The sequence below is a fragment of the Glycine soja genome, chromosome 1 (assembly GCF_004193775.1).
Source record: "Glycine soja cultivar W05 chromosome 1, ASM419377v2, whole genome shotgun sequence".
NCBI lineage: Eukaryota > Viridiplantae > Streptophyta > Magnoliopsida > Fabales > Fabaceae > Glycine > Glycine soja.
This window is the reverse complement of record NC_041002.1, coordinates 53,624,615-53,637,467: the sequence shown is the minus strand read 5'-3', so window position 1 is coordinate 53,637,467 and position 12,853 is coordinate 53,624,615. Positions and strand designations below refer to the sequence as shown.

Sequence of the window (12,853 nt, the reverse complement as noted above, 5' to 3'; positions counted from 1 at the left end):
AGAAATGAATGCTAACATAGTTGACATCGTAATTACTTCAAGAAAATGTAAAAGAGAGGAAGTTAAGAAGATAATTAAAATTGTTTCTGCTTGTGCCGTTTATATGATTATGGGTGTAGTAGCATGATATCATAACAATCATTTTGTTAAGGAACCAACCCGCAATTGGGAATTGGAATGTCACAGTCACCTTAATCGTCTCATTAAGGGTTAATAAGAATGCATTTTTCAAGCTTTGTAGAATTTTACAAGAAGGCAATGGATTAGTAAGAATAAGAAATGTTTCAATAACTGAAGCGATGACGATGTTTTTACATATCCTTGCTCACAACCTTAAGTATAGGGTTGCACATTTAGATTATTGCAGATCTAAAGAAATAATTAGTAGACAATTCAATAATGTCTTAAGAGATGTAATGAAACTGAGCAAATACTATTTGAAGTTTTATATATATAACCTATAAGGTTCAGAGTCAATTAAATGAAGTTGGTTTAAGGTAAGTTTATCAATATTTAGGCTAGATTAACTAACTATAAACATTTTTCAGAAACTAAATATATTAATAAAGTTGTGTTGTTTGTAGGATTGTGTTGAAACACTTGATGAGACACATATTTCGATGTTAATTTCCCCTACAGATAGGCCTAGATATCATAACAGAAAAGCTAATGTCTCTGTAAATGTGTTTGCAACTTGTGGTCCAAATTTAAGGTTTAGTTATGTGTTGCCTGGGTGGGAAGGGTCTACCGGAGATTCTCGAGTATTATGAGATGTTTTACGTCGTCAAAATAAACTTGAAATTTCAACCGGTAATATCTCTTGTAAATAAATTTTTATGTAACTTATGTAGTTCAAGCCTATGATTTTTTTAAACAATTGTAAGTAAGTTCTTTCTTGTGGATGCAAGATATACTAATGGTCCTGAATTTTTAGTGCCATATTGAGGGATTAGACATCATCTCAATGAGTGAATTGGAAACACCCCTCAAAATTATAATGAATTATTTAATCTTCATCATACAAGTGCACGAAATGCAGTAGAAAGGTCGTTCGGGATATTGAAAAAAAAAAGATGAATTATATTAAGAACTCCTTCATTTTTTGATATAAAGATATAAATAAAAATTATAAATGTTTTTTTTTTGTTATACAATTTTATAAGAGATGAGCAACAAACTATTCAACTTTCAGAGGCTCGAGATTGAGAGCTTTTTCTGTTGTTGATCAAGAGTTAACTCGACCAACAAAAAGAGTTCAAAATAATGTGACAAATGATGTCACAACTATTCAACTATTGAAGAGTGGACTAGATTTCAAGATACATTAGCAGTGAATATGTTTGCTAATTATCAAGTTAGAAAACTTTGCTTAGGAAGTGTTTTTTTTATGTAATTTGTTATTGAAGAGAGACTTTTTTTTATGTATTTGGTTTAATTACATACTATAGGTTGCTACTTTAAGAAAAAATTTTGGTGACTGCCATGTGTTTCTTCAGAAAAATAAATATTTATTTATATAATCTATAATTGTGTATTGTATGTGATATTTGTTATGTGCAATTAATCATGTTAATAGAATTAGAAAAAAAACTCAAGTTTCACATTGACTAGAGATAGTATCAAGATAGAGCATATAAGGTGAGGACAACCCTTACTCTATGAACTAGCTTTTAGGGTTGAGTTAGATGAGGTGACTTTGATACCAAACCTTAATAAACAACAATGGACTAAAGCCCTTAAATGTAAAATCTCTGGAGACAGTAGTTTACCTACACGGTAATCAAACTAGCCCCCCACCCGGTGTTTTTGTAAGGTGGCGAAAATAATTAGAGCCAAGTCATGTCATTCTTGAGAATGCATTTAGGTTAATGCCAAAAACGATAGTGGTGAAAATATGCTGGCAAAGGCGTTATAGAATAGAATAATATGACTTACTGGTCCATCAGCATCAGATGGGAACTAAAGTATGACTGAATGGTATGTAGTTCAGCGTAGTACATTTTGTCCACGCCACAGGGATGGGGCAACTTCAAAACCGTGTTGCTGATATTTACAGCACAAAAAACTTGAGAGGAAAAAGCTGTGTATGAAATCACAATTCCTTTTCTCCCGGTGGTCCCGAAGCTAGTTTTTCACTTGTCTCCGTCTTGACCTTTGCACCAACATTCTCTTTTATCTTTTCGAGTTTTTCATACCATGTGTTCATGTTCATGGTGGAGCTCCTTTCTTAATTCTACTTCTCCCTCACGTGACTGCTGCCACCCTCTGTACTCCTATCATATTTTCTTCTTCTCTTGCCCTTTAATTAGCTTCATCTATATTATTATGGTAATCCCTTCCAAGTGTCCATGTAAAAAATAACAGAAAAGGTTCTTTCGATCTGCATTCACTTTTAACGTAAATCTTATGTTCTTTCTCTAGTCATTTTCCTCCGTCTCACAGCATTTTATAACGCCTCTTTTGGTTACATGCAACGGTTCAAGTATTTAAACATAAAAAAAAAATTAACATATCTATACGAGTATCTTTATTTTTCTCTTAATTAATTATCTTTTTGGTACCGAAGTTTGGCAATCAACCACTGAATGAGAGATGGTACACGTGATGGCTAGAAATACACAGGAAGCTAAATAAAACTATAGAAGTTAATAACATTTCACTTCTTACTATTGGTACGGATGAAATTCGTACTAAAAATAATTTCCGTTAATAAAATAGCTTCTTTCATGTTGTGTGTTTCTAACACAGACCCATTTATGGTTATACTCCGCATAACTTTGGAAAATTGCGTAACCATTTAAATTTACAGCAGGTCAAAAAGCTTGTTCTCGTTTTCAACAAGGTATGCTCATGGAATAGAAACTATGCTCATTGAGGTTCTAATTTGCTTCACGACAAATGGGTTTCCAAAGGGTACTACTGTTGCAGCTTATTTTTATGCAAAGGCTGTCACGCAAATCCATCAATCATGAAATCAATCCACAGTATGGAAACCATTATCGTAGTGGATATTCGTAAAATAAGATGAATTGTCCAACCGTGGAACGTAACAGATCACATGCAAGTTCTTTTTTGCTGTGAAGAAAAAAATTCAAGTTTGCCGCAGTTTGGATCAAATATTTAAATCTTGGTGTATGATACTTTTTTGTCAATTTAGTAGGTTAATTTTAAAACTTCAATTTAATCTTCAATGCAGAAAAGGAAACTGTTTATTGTATAACTAAAGGGAGATGATTCTTGTTGTTTTCCTGGATTTTAGAAGAATATTTTAGAGACATATGAAAAGGATACAAAACACCCAATAGATAGAAACAAGTATATATAATACGCTATTAGTCATTTGACGTTTAAATAATAGAACTATTTCAATGACATTTTCGAAAGAACAGAAACAAAAGTAACAATTTGTTCCAACAGTTGTATCAAATTCAGGTTTTCAGTATACTACTACGTTAAATATTCAAAGAGAACTATACTATTTACAGTAATTCTGGTTAGTTTGAGTAAGATTATCTCCTGCAGAAATACCATTGATCTGTAAAAAAAATCTTTGTAAATATTCTTTTTAACTTCGGCATTCTTTACACTAAAGAAGCCTGTTCTCTTCCATCTATTCAATTCCTAAAATGAGAAGTGGAAATCCTGTGAAACACTCCACTAAGTTTGCTTACTCAAAACAGCATCTGATCTCCTGCCTTCTTACTATTGATATACCAATCAACAGGTTCATGATGGGAAAGGTGTTACATCATGTGACTCGTTATTGTATTGTCATTTTGAATAGAAATCACAAACATGGGTTTCTTTCCAACTAACGATCTCCCTCCATTCACGGACACAGCAGTTCCCAAGCACGTTATTGGAAAAACTGCTGCCAATTTCTTATTGATACTTTAGAATTTTTGGCCGTAGATATCATGCATCCCACTGCTTCCTTTCGGTGGCTAGTTATCAGTGCCTATTGTCATTTGACCACACAATATATAATAATGATTCTCGTTTTGTACAACTCACTGTAGAGTCAAACAGTGGCGTTGCATTCATAATATATCAAATTGGTAACCAAAGTGCGACTCTAAACATGTTACATCACGGGTTTTTTCAGTAGTTATAGATATATTCAGCAAAATTAGATTTTTCTGACGGGTATTTACTACTATTTAGACTCCAATGTCTAGCGTCTACAAAATCAACTCAGATATGGTAAGATGACAGACTAAGTGGGGTTTTCGTATTTATTTATTTTTTTATTTGTTTGTTTTTGTTTTAGTTCATTCAAGTGAATAAAACTCAACCATTATATCAGAAACTGCTTGATTTCATTTGTAAGGTTTTGTTCCAAAAATTTTGTAGAGTAGATTGATCACTCCAATATAGGGGCACGGGAAACAGGACAAATCATATGCAAAATCTACTTGAAAGCAACTTAATACTCGCTTAGGACAAATAGTCCGCAATCAATCTCTGTTTATTTTTTAGACGTATATTATAAAATAAAATAAAAAGAAAATTTAAGAGTACAATGAAACTATAGAGGTTTACTTGTCAATTTATTTTTGTTGCTTTCTCTGATTTCATGTAGATAGCAGGGTTTAGCTCCGGCTTGAGATTACTACAGGACGTCTCAATAAAAACAAGAAAAAGTAGAAATCAGCTCTAACTGCATTGTATCAATGTATGGGATTTTCAAAAATTAAAAGTTTGATTGTATTCTTTAACCTCATTAGTGGATTATCCTCGAGGAAAACAATGGGGATCATGTTTGGTGAAATCCCTTTTAAATTGTGAGCAAATTTTCCTTTTTCGTCTATTACATTGGATACAAATCAATTACATCAATTAGGAAGTTAGTTACTCTCACTGTCTTTATAAACTCCATTATACTCTTGTAAAATCACCTTTCTCATTTGTATATTTCTAATAGTGTCTTCTCATCTCTTCTTAGTTGGGAAATTTTTCAATATGTTGGCCATGCTAATATAGAAATAAAAACAGAGGAATTGTCACTCCAATCTCCACGTCCATTTTATTTTTACTAGCACCCCAAGATATTAAATATGTGAACATAAGAAAGCAGCCATGCTGCTTTATGAAAGTAGAGATTTTAATGACAAAAAAGCTAGTTTTCATTTTAAGTTTTAAACTGGCAGAATCTACTTAAGAGAAGCAGAAGCACTAAATCAACTAGCACACTGCAAGTTATGTCTTGGACAATGATTAGCAGCCGCAAATGGTACAAATAAACATTGCCAGGAAAGAAATGGAGGAACAATGTAATTATAGCATAATAAACGCTTTTCCTCAGACACAGGACATTGAGAGGTAAGAACCAAAGAGACAAAAACAAAAGAATTACATTACTTAGAAATGTATATTCATATACAAAATTGGTAAATTAGTTGCTATCCTTGAATATCTAACAACTAAGTTATGGTACAATTGGAATTAGGGGTTGAAAATCCGGTTCCCACATTTGCACTTCCAACTCATAGGCTTGTAGTTAGAGCCACCTTCTCCCATTGTAAAAGCAATAGTAGACACAGTTGAAGAGTTGATCTTCCCGTTCTGCGCTTGAGGATTTGTAGGTACCTGAATGGCCTCACAGTGTCCACAAGACCGGCACCTTCTCTCACATTTTGGTGGCCTTGACCCTATTTGTGCCCTCACCATTGCCTTATCATCATGTACTGCCTACACAAATCACCACAATGCCAAATCAAGTTTAAGTGGTTTATCATTCATGCTAATCAGCAGAGACTAGAGAACATTTAATAAGGTAAGCTTAATTGTACCTGATAGAAACCATTCTGTTTGGGAGTCTTTCTACCTGTTAAGAACAAAAGAGAAGACAATGTTAGATGGAGATGATATTGGTGTCTATTTGGAAGCTTTGAAAATCTCTAATGTATGTACCTTCAGTAACAAGTCCCATCTGGGTCCAACTTGAAATTATCAGAAAGCAAAGAGAAATGCTAAGAAAACTGAGTCTTTGGCCACAAACAACAAGGTGATGATCACGCCCCATTTCAGAGAGAATTTAACACTACCGTAAGGAAGGAGGAAAAGTGAAAGTAGATGGAGTAGTTAAGAGAGGTGATCAAGAAAGAGAATTTGAGAGCTGAAAGGACGGATAATATAATAGGATGAAGCAAAGAGCATAAAGTTAGAAGGAAGGAATTGAATATATATATGCTAAAAAGACCTTTTCATGTTGAAGTGATGGAACATAGAAGGACAAATGAGAAAAATGCAGAGGGGCAAGAAAAGGAGGAGCCCCGAAAAGGGAAACACCTCTCCTTCGGTCGACGAGCCTCTGTCAAAAAACAAGAAACCAAAGATTATATAATAATTGCTTGCTGCAATGCAAGGGAGAAGCATAGGCATTACAATTTACAACCTGAGAAGTTAGAACCACAAATAGATGATAAATAAGACAAGTAGAATATTGAAACAGCAAAAAGCCACCAATTTCACCAGATATGAGGGGAAATCTCCCACTAAAGGACATGCATTTACAGCTGTAGATTTTTGGTTTTTCCATTCATTTTACACACTTTCGTTCCTTACTTTTATTATTTTGGCTTTGGTTTTAATATAGTGGGAGCCTTGTAATGAGGTGTAGTCTTATTTTTGCAGTAAAAAATGTCAGCAGAGTAGTCCCACCATATAACAACGCTAGTACGCTACATTCCCCTCTATCCTTCTCTTTCAGTCTGAGTGTGGGAAAGAGAAAGAACATAATCTCTCGCTTCAACATTATGGTATTATCTTTTCACTCTATGATTATGCAATCACATGAGATCCTGGCAATCATTCTTCTTTTTTTTTTCTGGTTGGGTTTTGGTAAATATGATGGAATGGTTCAGACTTCAGAACATGAACATGCATTCCTTCTGCTGTGTGTATCATAGTCACACTGCTAAGCTAGCGACTAAATAACGAGCCTCTGCCGCATACCAATGAATGCTTACATAACAACATCTTGCCCACGCTCGCTCCTCTTGTTGTGTTGTCCATTTTTTGTGCAATAATTGAAACTCCAAACCACTTTAAATCTCGTTTAAGACGCCATAAACTGAACTTTGTGTACGTTTAATCACATTTGCAGTCTATAACTGTGGCAGAACAAAGAGAATAGTAAAAACCTTGGAATAAGAGGTAACTTGGATTCTGCTCATAGGCTAGTTTTAACCATGCTAAATTAATTTATCTATTCTAAACTCATTGGCCTTCACACTGCACTTAGTAATTTATTGAATAAATTATTTTCACAAGCAGATTAGTTTAAAACTGAGGATAGATTTGTGTTTAGAAACTCATTCTAAAAATCATATCCACTAGAACTAGAAGTAACCTTAAGTAGCTTTCACATTTTTTAGTCTTTGGACATAGGAAGAGAATGTGAATATGCGTTTCAAACTACCCAAACATGAACTTAATAGCTTGTTAGGGAAAAATAATTGTATAAACTAAGCTGTTAATTTACTATGTTAGGTTTGGTTATTTAAAGTCACATCTTATTTAGATGAAAAACTAAGAATTTTCAATAATTATTAAAAAAATCAACAATTAATATTAACACATGTACATAGTACATGATAAATTTATTATTTTTATTTTCATATCAAACAATTAAAATTCTTTATTTCACTCTGCATTAATGGAACGGAAGGCTCTTGTGCAATTCATGATTGACAATTTGGGCCTTGTAAAGTTTTAAACTATTTTTTTTTTGTCATTTGTGAAAAGATGACACGGCCCAATTTGTACTACAAAGGATTATCTGTTCATAATGTATGTGTAGTTCAATCAGATGTTTAAGGCTGAACCAACCCATTTTCTGAGCAAAGATACGAAGCAACCACTTCATTATGATTGGGAAAAAAAGTTGACAAAAATATAAAACAATAAGTACAACATGAAAACTGCAAGAAATAACTGACAAAAATATAAAGTTCACAAAAATATAAAACAACTGTAAGAATAAAAAAGCATTTTAAAACTGTTTCCTTCTTTTCTAAAAAAATCAATACTACAGGCGTACAGGGGGTCTTGGACGTGCACAAACAATGTTTTGGGGCGTGATCAATGAAACTCGCATAATAATTTTTCAATTATCACGAAAAGGTAAAAAAAAATTGATCAAAAACGTTAGTTTAGGTTATGAGATGGACTATTGCATGCATGGAATTAATACAGGACGCAAAGGGTAGTTTGTGAAACAAATGGCATGCATGGAATGGAAATCTCTCGTTTACTGTCAACTGGAAATTCATACCTATCACAAATTGCATGGAGGAATTATGCACTCAAAAGAGAGTGGGAATCCCACCTGTTTCAAATGTTAATCATATAATTAGCTAAATTTGCAGACAGAAATTAAGCAGACAAAGCTTCATTGTTTGGGAGGTCCCCTGCTGCGGCTATTCATCTACTGAATGCTAGCTGATGTTCAATATAATCCTTCCCTTTGATTTTGTAGTCTATTTTTTTTGTCTTTTCTCAATTTATTAAAAAAAACACACTCAAGATTTAGCATTTGTGTCCGGAATTGTCCTTCGTTTTATAATTTTTCACTCTATTAAATCACTTCCAATAACAATAATTTCTTACAAAATTAATACGCATGCACTTATGGGCTTTTTAGCCCTGCTGCATGTTTTTTTTTAAAAAAAAAATTTGTGGAATTTTTGGCCTTTGATTACGTGGATAAGGACTAAGTGACGTGGGTAAGCTATTTTGACACCTCCATGAAAAAAGTTGAGTCTGTATATATTCAACAATTGTTTTCTACAAATATTGCTCACTTTACAAAAAATGGATCTTACTTTATATTTTATTTCATTTTTTAAGGTATGAAGTATTCTAAATTATTATATAATTTAGAATTTATGTAATTCCAACTGACTAATGTTTACATGACACGTTATTAACTTTTTTTTTTTCAAATTGAAAATGGGATAAAGATTCATGGATATCTAATATTATTTGACATTTTGATAGAGAAAAAAGAGGAGAGAGAAATATAGAAATAATAGGTAATATAATTTGATAAGAAAAAACAAATAAAAAAAATGTCAAATAAGTATTAATGATATAGAGTGTCTTACCAAAAAAATATATATATACATTGTTGATATATTATTATTCTTCAAAAATGTGATTACTACCTAAAAAAAATGTCATTAAATATTACATGAAATTTGTCATAATCACATTATCTAAGATCTTGTAATAATTTTTTCAAAGGAGGGATAGGAGTAACCGTTCCGCCAATAAAAATGCTCCGAGTATCATAAACAAGAACAAGTATGGAACTCTTGACTCCTTAGCAAGAACCCTTATCTTAATTAGCCGGTCGGTTTATGGACCATAGTTTCTGGAAATTCAGAGATTAAGTAGTCGGTACAATGCAGAGAGATATAATCATCCTTTGGATGTAACATAAATCTGTCCGAATAGTGTAGTTTGTCCCATAACAAGAAATGGAAGCACGTCTAATTAAGAGAGCACTCAACCATATTTCGTTATTCTATGCTGCATCTATTTTCTGTATATATAGTGAATTACTATCAAAAAACTTTTTTATTATCCAGCCACTTCATGATAACATCTAAACAGTAATTAATATATATGTGTGACAATTTCATGTCTGCAAGTCTAGATACTAATAGAAAGTGTTCATCAAGTTGATATAAGATAAATTGGATGATTAATGGAGAATAAAAACAAGAAATATCATAGGGGTTTTTTTTCTTCTAATAAAACTAACATTCTAATGATTAACATTTGTTAATAAAAAAAATATTCACCAGTCACAAGAAATTAATAAGAGCTGTAACTAATTTAGGACCGTCAATTATTTTTTGTTCTAGTAATATATTAGTGTCGCTTGAAGAGCCAACCAAGTTAATTATTAATTCGATCAAGTGGGGTCTGTGTGTTAGTTCGGTGCATGAAGAGAAAGGGAGAGGAGGGAATCCGAATCTGTTTCAAATTCCATCAATGCTGACTGGCACAGCCTCTGTACTGAAAGTGATCTGTGCATTTCAAGCTGCCTACACAAAATTTCCAACCACACTCTATGCATCATATTCATGCTATTCTATCTGACTGATATTGACACAGCACCAATTCCTGAACTGCTCTTTTCTGTATGCGCAAATTTAGTAATGTATTATACTGTTCTACAAAAACTTGAATTTGAAGTGCCACAATTCAACAAATTAATGACCACATGCATACGCTACTTTTGCTTGATAAATCAGTAGATTTAACCCATGACAGAGTGAATTTACTTCCCATATATGAGAAAGCAAGGTAAAATTTACAGCCATAAAAAAAAGTTCAGGTTGGCCTGCTAATTGATTGGGAACTAGCTCGATTGAGAGTAACGGTGAAACAGCTAGCTCACTGTGTTAAAAAGAAACAACCACCGGCTCCAAATCAATGGCGTAGTTCTTTATTCTCTTCCTAAAGGGGTAGAAAACTATTAAATGGTGCTTAGTTGGTAACATCACTTCACAATAAAATGAAATAATTAATGAAGTCTGAAACAAAAAAGGTTAATATTAATATGAAAATCAATTTGAAAGGACGAGAATAATTCCAAAAAGGTTAAGATTGCTATTTAAAAATGATTGGAGCTAGTGATTAAGAACCAATATCCAAACTTCGGCTTTACTTGTATTATATATTATATATAATTATAATAATGGGCATGAATTGCATTTCGTGGGATATGTGTTGTCAATGATTGATCATTTTCCCATAAGTTAAGCATTTCGAAAAATCTGATGCGATACTTGTGGTTGTGTGGAAGTCTACTAGAATGGACAAACAAAAAAATTGTTAGCAAGTGAAGTCCAGCGGATTCCAACAACTACAACAATACACATAAATGCTGACCATATTTTATCTCGGAAAAATGCATTCGTAGTTTTAATATCCAGACCCATATATAATTGACCCGGTTTGGATAATATGAGTGAACGAATCACTATATAGCTAACTCAATTATCAAGTCACTCCAACTATATATAAAATGAAAGTAAAAATTAAGAAAATCTCAAATAATAATACAATATGTGCGTACATTCGTCACTTTCAAATACACTTCTATATTATACCGTTAAAAATCAAATCAAGTCACTCCCACTATATAGCTAATATTTTTTTTCTAAATATATAGTTTTTTCAGTCTATCACCTGTCTCATTTTTTCAAAGAGATTTAATTATCTGTGAACAGCTGGAATGAGTAATGGCTAACATACTGCTTGGTCATACTGTTTTCTTCACTTTTTCCCTGCTAAGTCGTGATTTCATTTTCAAGTTTGATAAGTCATTGTCTCACAAAAGCTATATTTGATAGAGAAAAGTAACCGAATTATGAGTAGTGTTTAGTCAAATTATTTGTTAAATTGTTAAAATGATAAAAATGTATAAAAATATTTTTTATTTAATCGAGAAAAGTAACCGAATTAATTTGTTATGTATTGGGAGAAATGAAATATGAAGGAGAGAAAAATAGGAAAGAAAAAAGTTATTCCATGACACTCATAGAATTATTTAAATATTTTTAAGTATATATAAATAAATTGTTCTATTTTGTTTTTTAGTATATATATATTAAACTTATTGAGTTTTAGTTTTATTTTACTTTTTACTTTTAAAAAGATGTTATACTTAAACAAATATCAACTAATACTAGTGGATACCCTAAAAAAGAATGCTAATTAACCACATTTTCTTTAACCTATCTTTCTTGCACTCACTTTATTAAAATATGTAAATATAGATAGATACTCGTATAATATGAACATGAGAAGATTGCTAAGCTTGCTTGCCAGCCCCATTGTATCCCTACGTTATCCAAACATAATATTAGTATATGGCATGCTGTTCACTGTTGCACCCTGCTGCCGACAATTCAGTACTGTTCTGTCCGCTATTGGACAGAGTCGCACTCAGCTTCCTTGCGATGCACGGTCTAGACAATTATCTCTTCCATTGTTATGCAAGTAGACCCAATAATTTATTGAACTTTAACATAAGCAGGAAATTAACATGTTTAAAGGATTATAATTTTAAATATTCTCCCAATTGTTGAGTAATGAGTAATACTACGGTGTTACAATTTTCATTACTAGAATGGTCATATCACGTTGGAGAAGTTAAATATCATCATTGAATCATACATATATGTGAATTTAGAACAGTAATATATAATTAAACTTGTAATTATTGTCTTTTCCTTGTTACTATGACCAATTTCTAAATAATAATTATAAGAAGATTTAAAAATATTCAAGTAAAACTATATATGTTGGTGTTGCGTCCTTTCTATATTGTTGTGCCATTAAAGCAGTCAATATCGCGAGCTTCGGTCTCGCGTGGACTTGCTGTGCTGCTAAATGCATGCATGATTGCTTATCCCATACACACAAAAGGAGAAGGAAAAAGAAACATAGTTGCACACGTGCTATTTCTATACACCAGCATTTCTCTACAATAATTAATGTCCCAATCATTTCCCTTCTGGTGTTCGTATGATTTCTTTAAAATTAAGGGTAGAAATTAAAAAAAAAATCTTTTTTTAAATAGATTAAGATTTAAGTGCCGAGCGAAATATTTTGTTATTCACTAAATCACATGATAGAAAATAATTAAAGTTGCAACATAGGTGGCTATAGGTGCATTGTGCAAAATTAAGGAAAGTGGAAACCGGCAGCCTGTCGTTTAATTTTTTTCAAAAAATTATTGCCTTTCAAAAAAAAAAAATTACTATCTACTTGAAAAGGATAAATATATTTTTGTTTAGTGGAAATATTTTTAGCTTTTTTTTTTAAAAAA

At 32.2% G+C, this 12,853-nt stretch overlaps 1 protein-coding gene across 1 annotated transcript; it reads right to left on the bottom strand.

Moving 5' to 3' along the window:
- Window positions 1–5,256: 5,256 nt before the first annotated feature.
- On the bottom strand, window positions 5,257–6,429 carry LOC114405820 (EPIDERMAL PATTERNING FACTOR-like protein 2). The gene is made up of 3 exons (XM_028368324.1): window positions 5,914–6,429; window positions 5,793–5,827; window positions 5,257–5,691 (listed from the first exon to the last, which is right to left on the bottom strand). The coding sequence occupies exons 1-3, from the start codon at window positions 6,023–6,025 to the stop codon at window positions 5,446–5,448; spliced, it is 393 nt and encodes a 130-aa protein (XP_028224125.1). The 5' UTR covers window positions 6,026–6,429; the 3' UTR covers window positions 5,257–5,445.
- Between the last annotated feature and the right edge of the window lie 6,424 nt (window positions 6,430–12,853).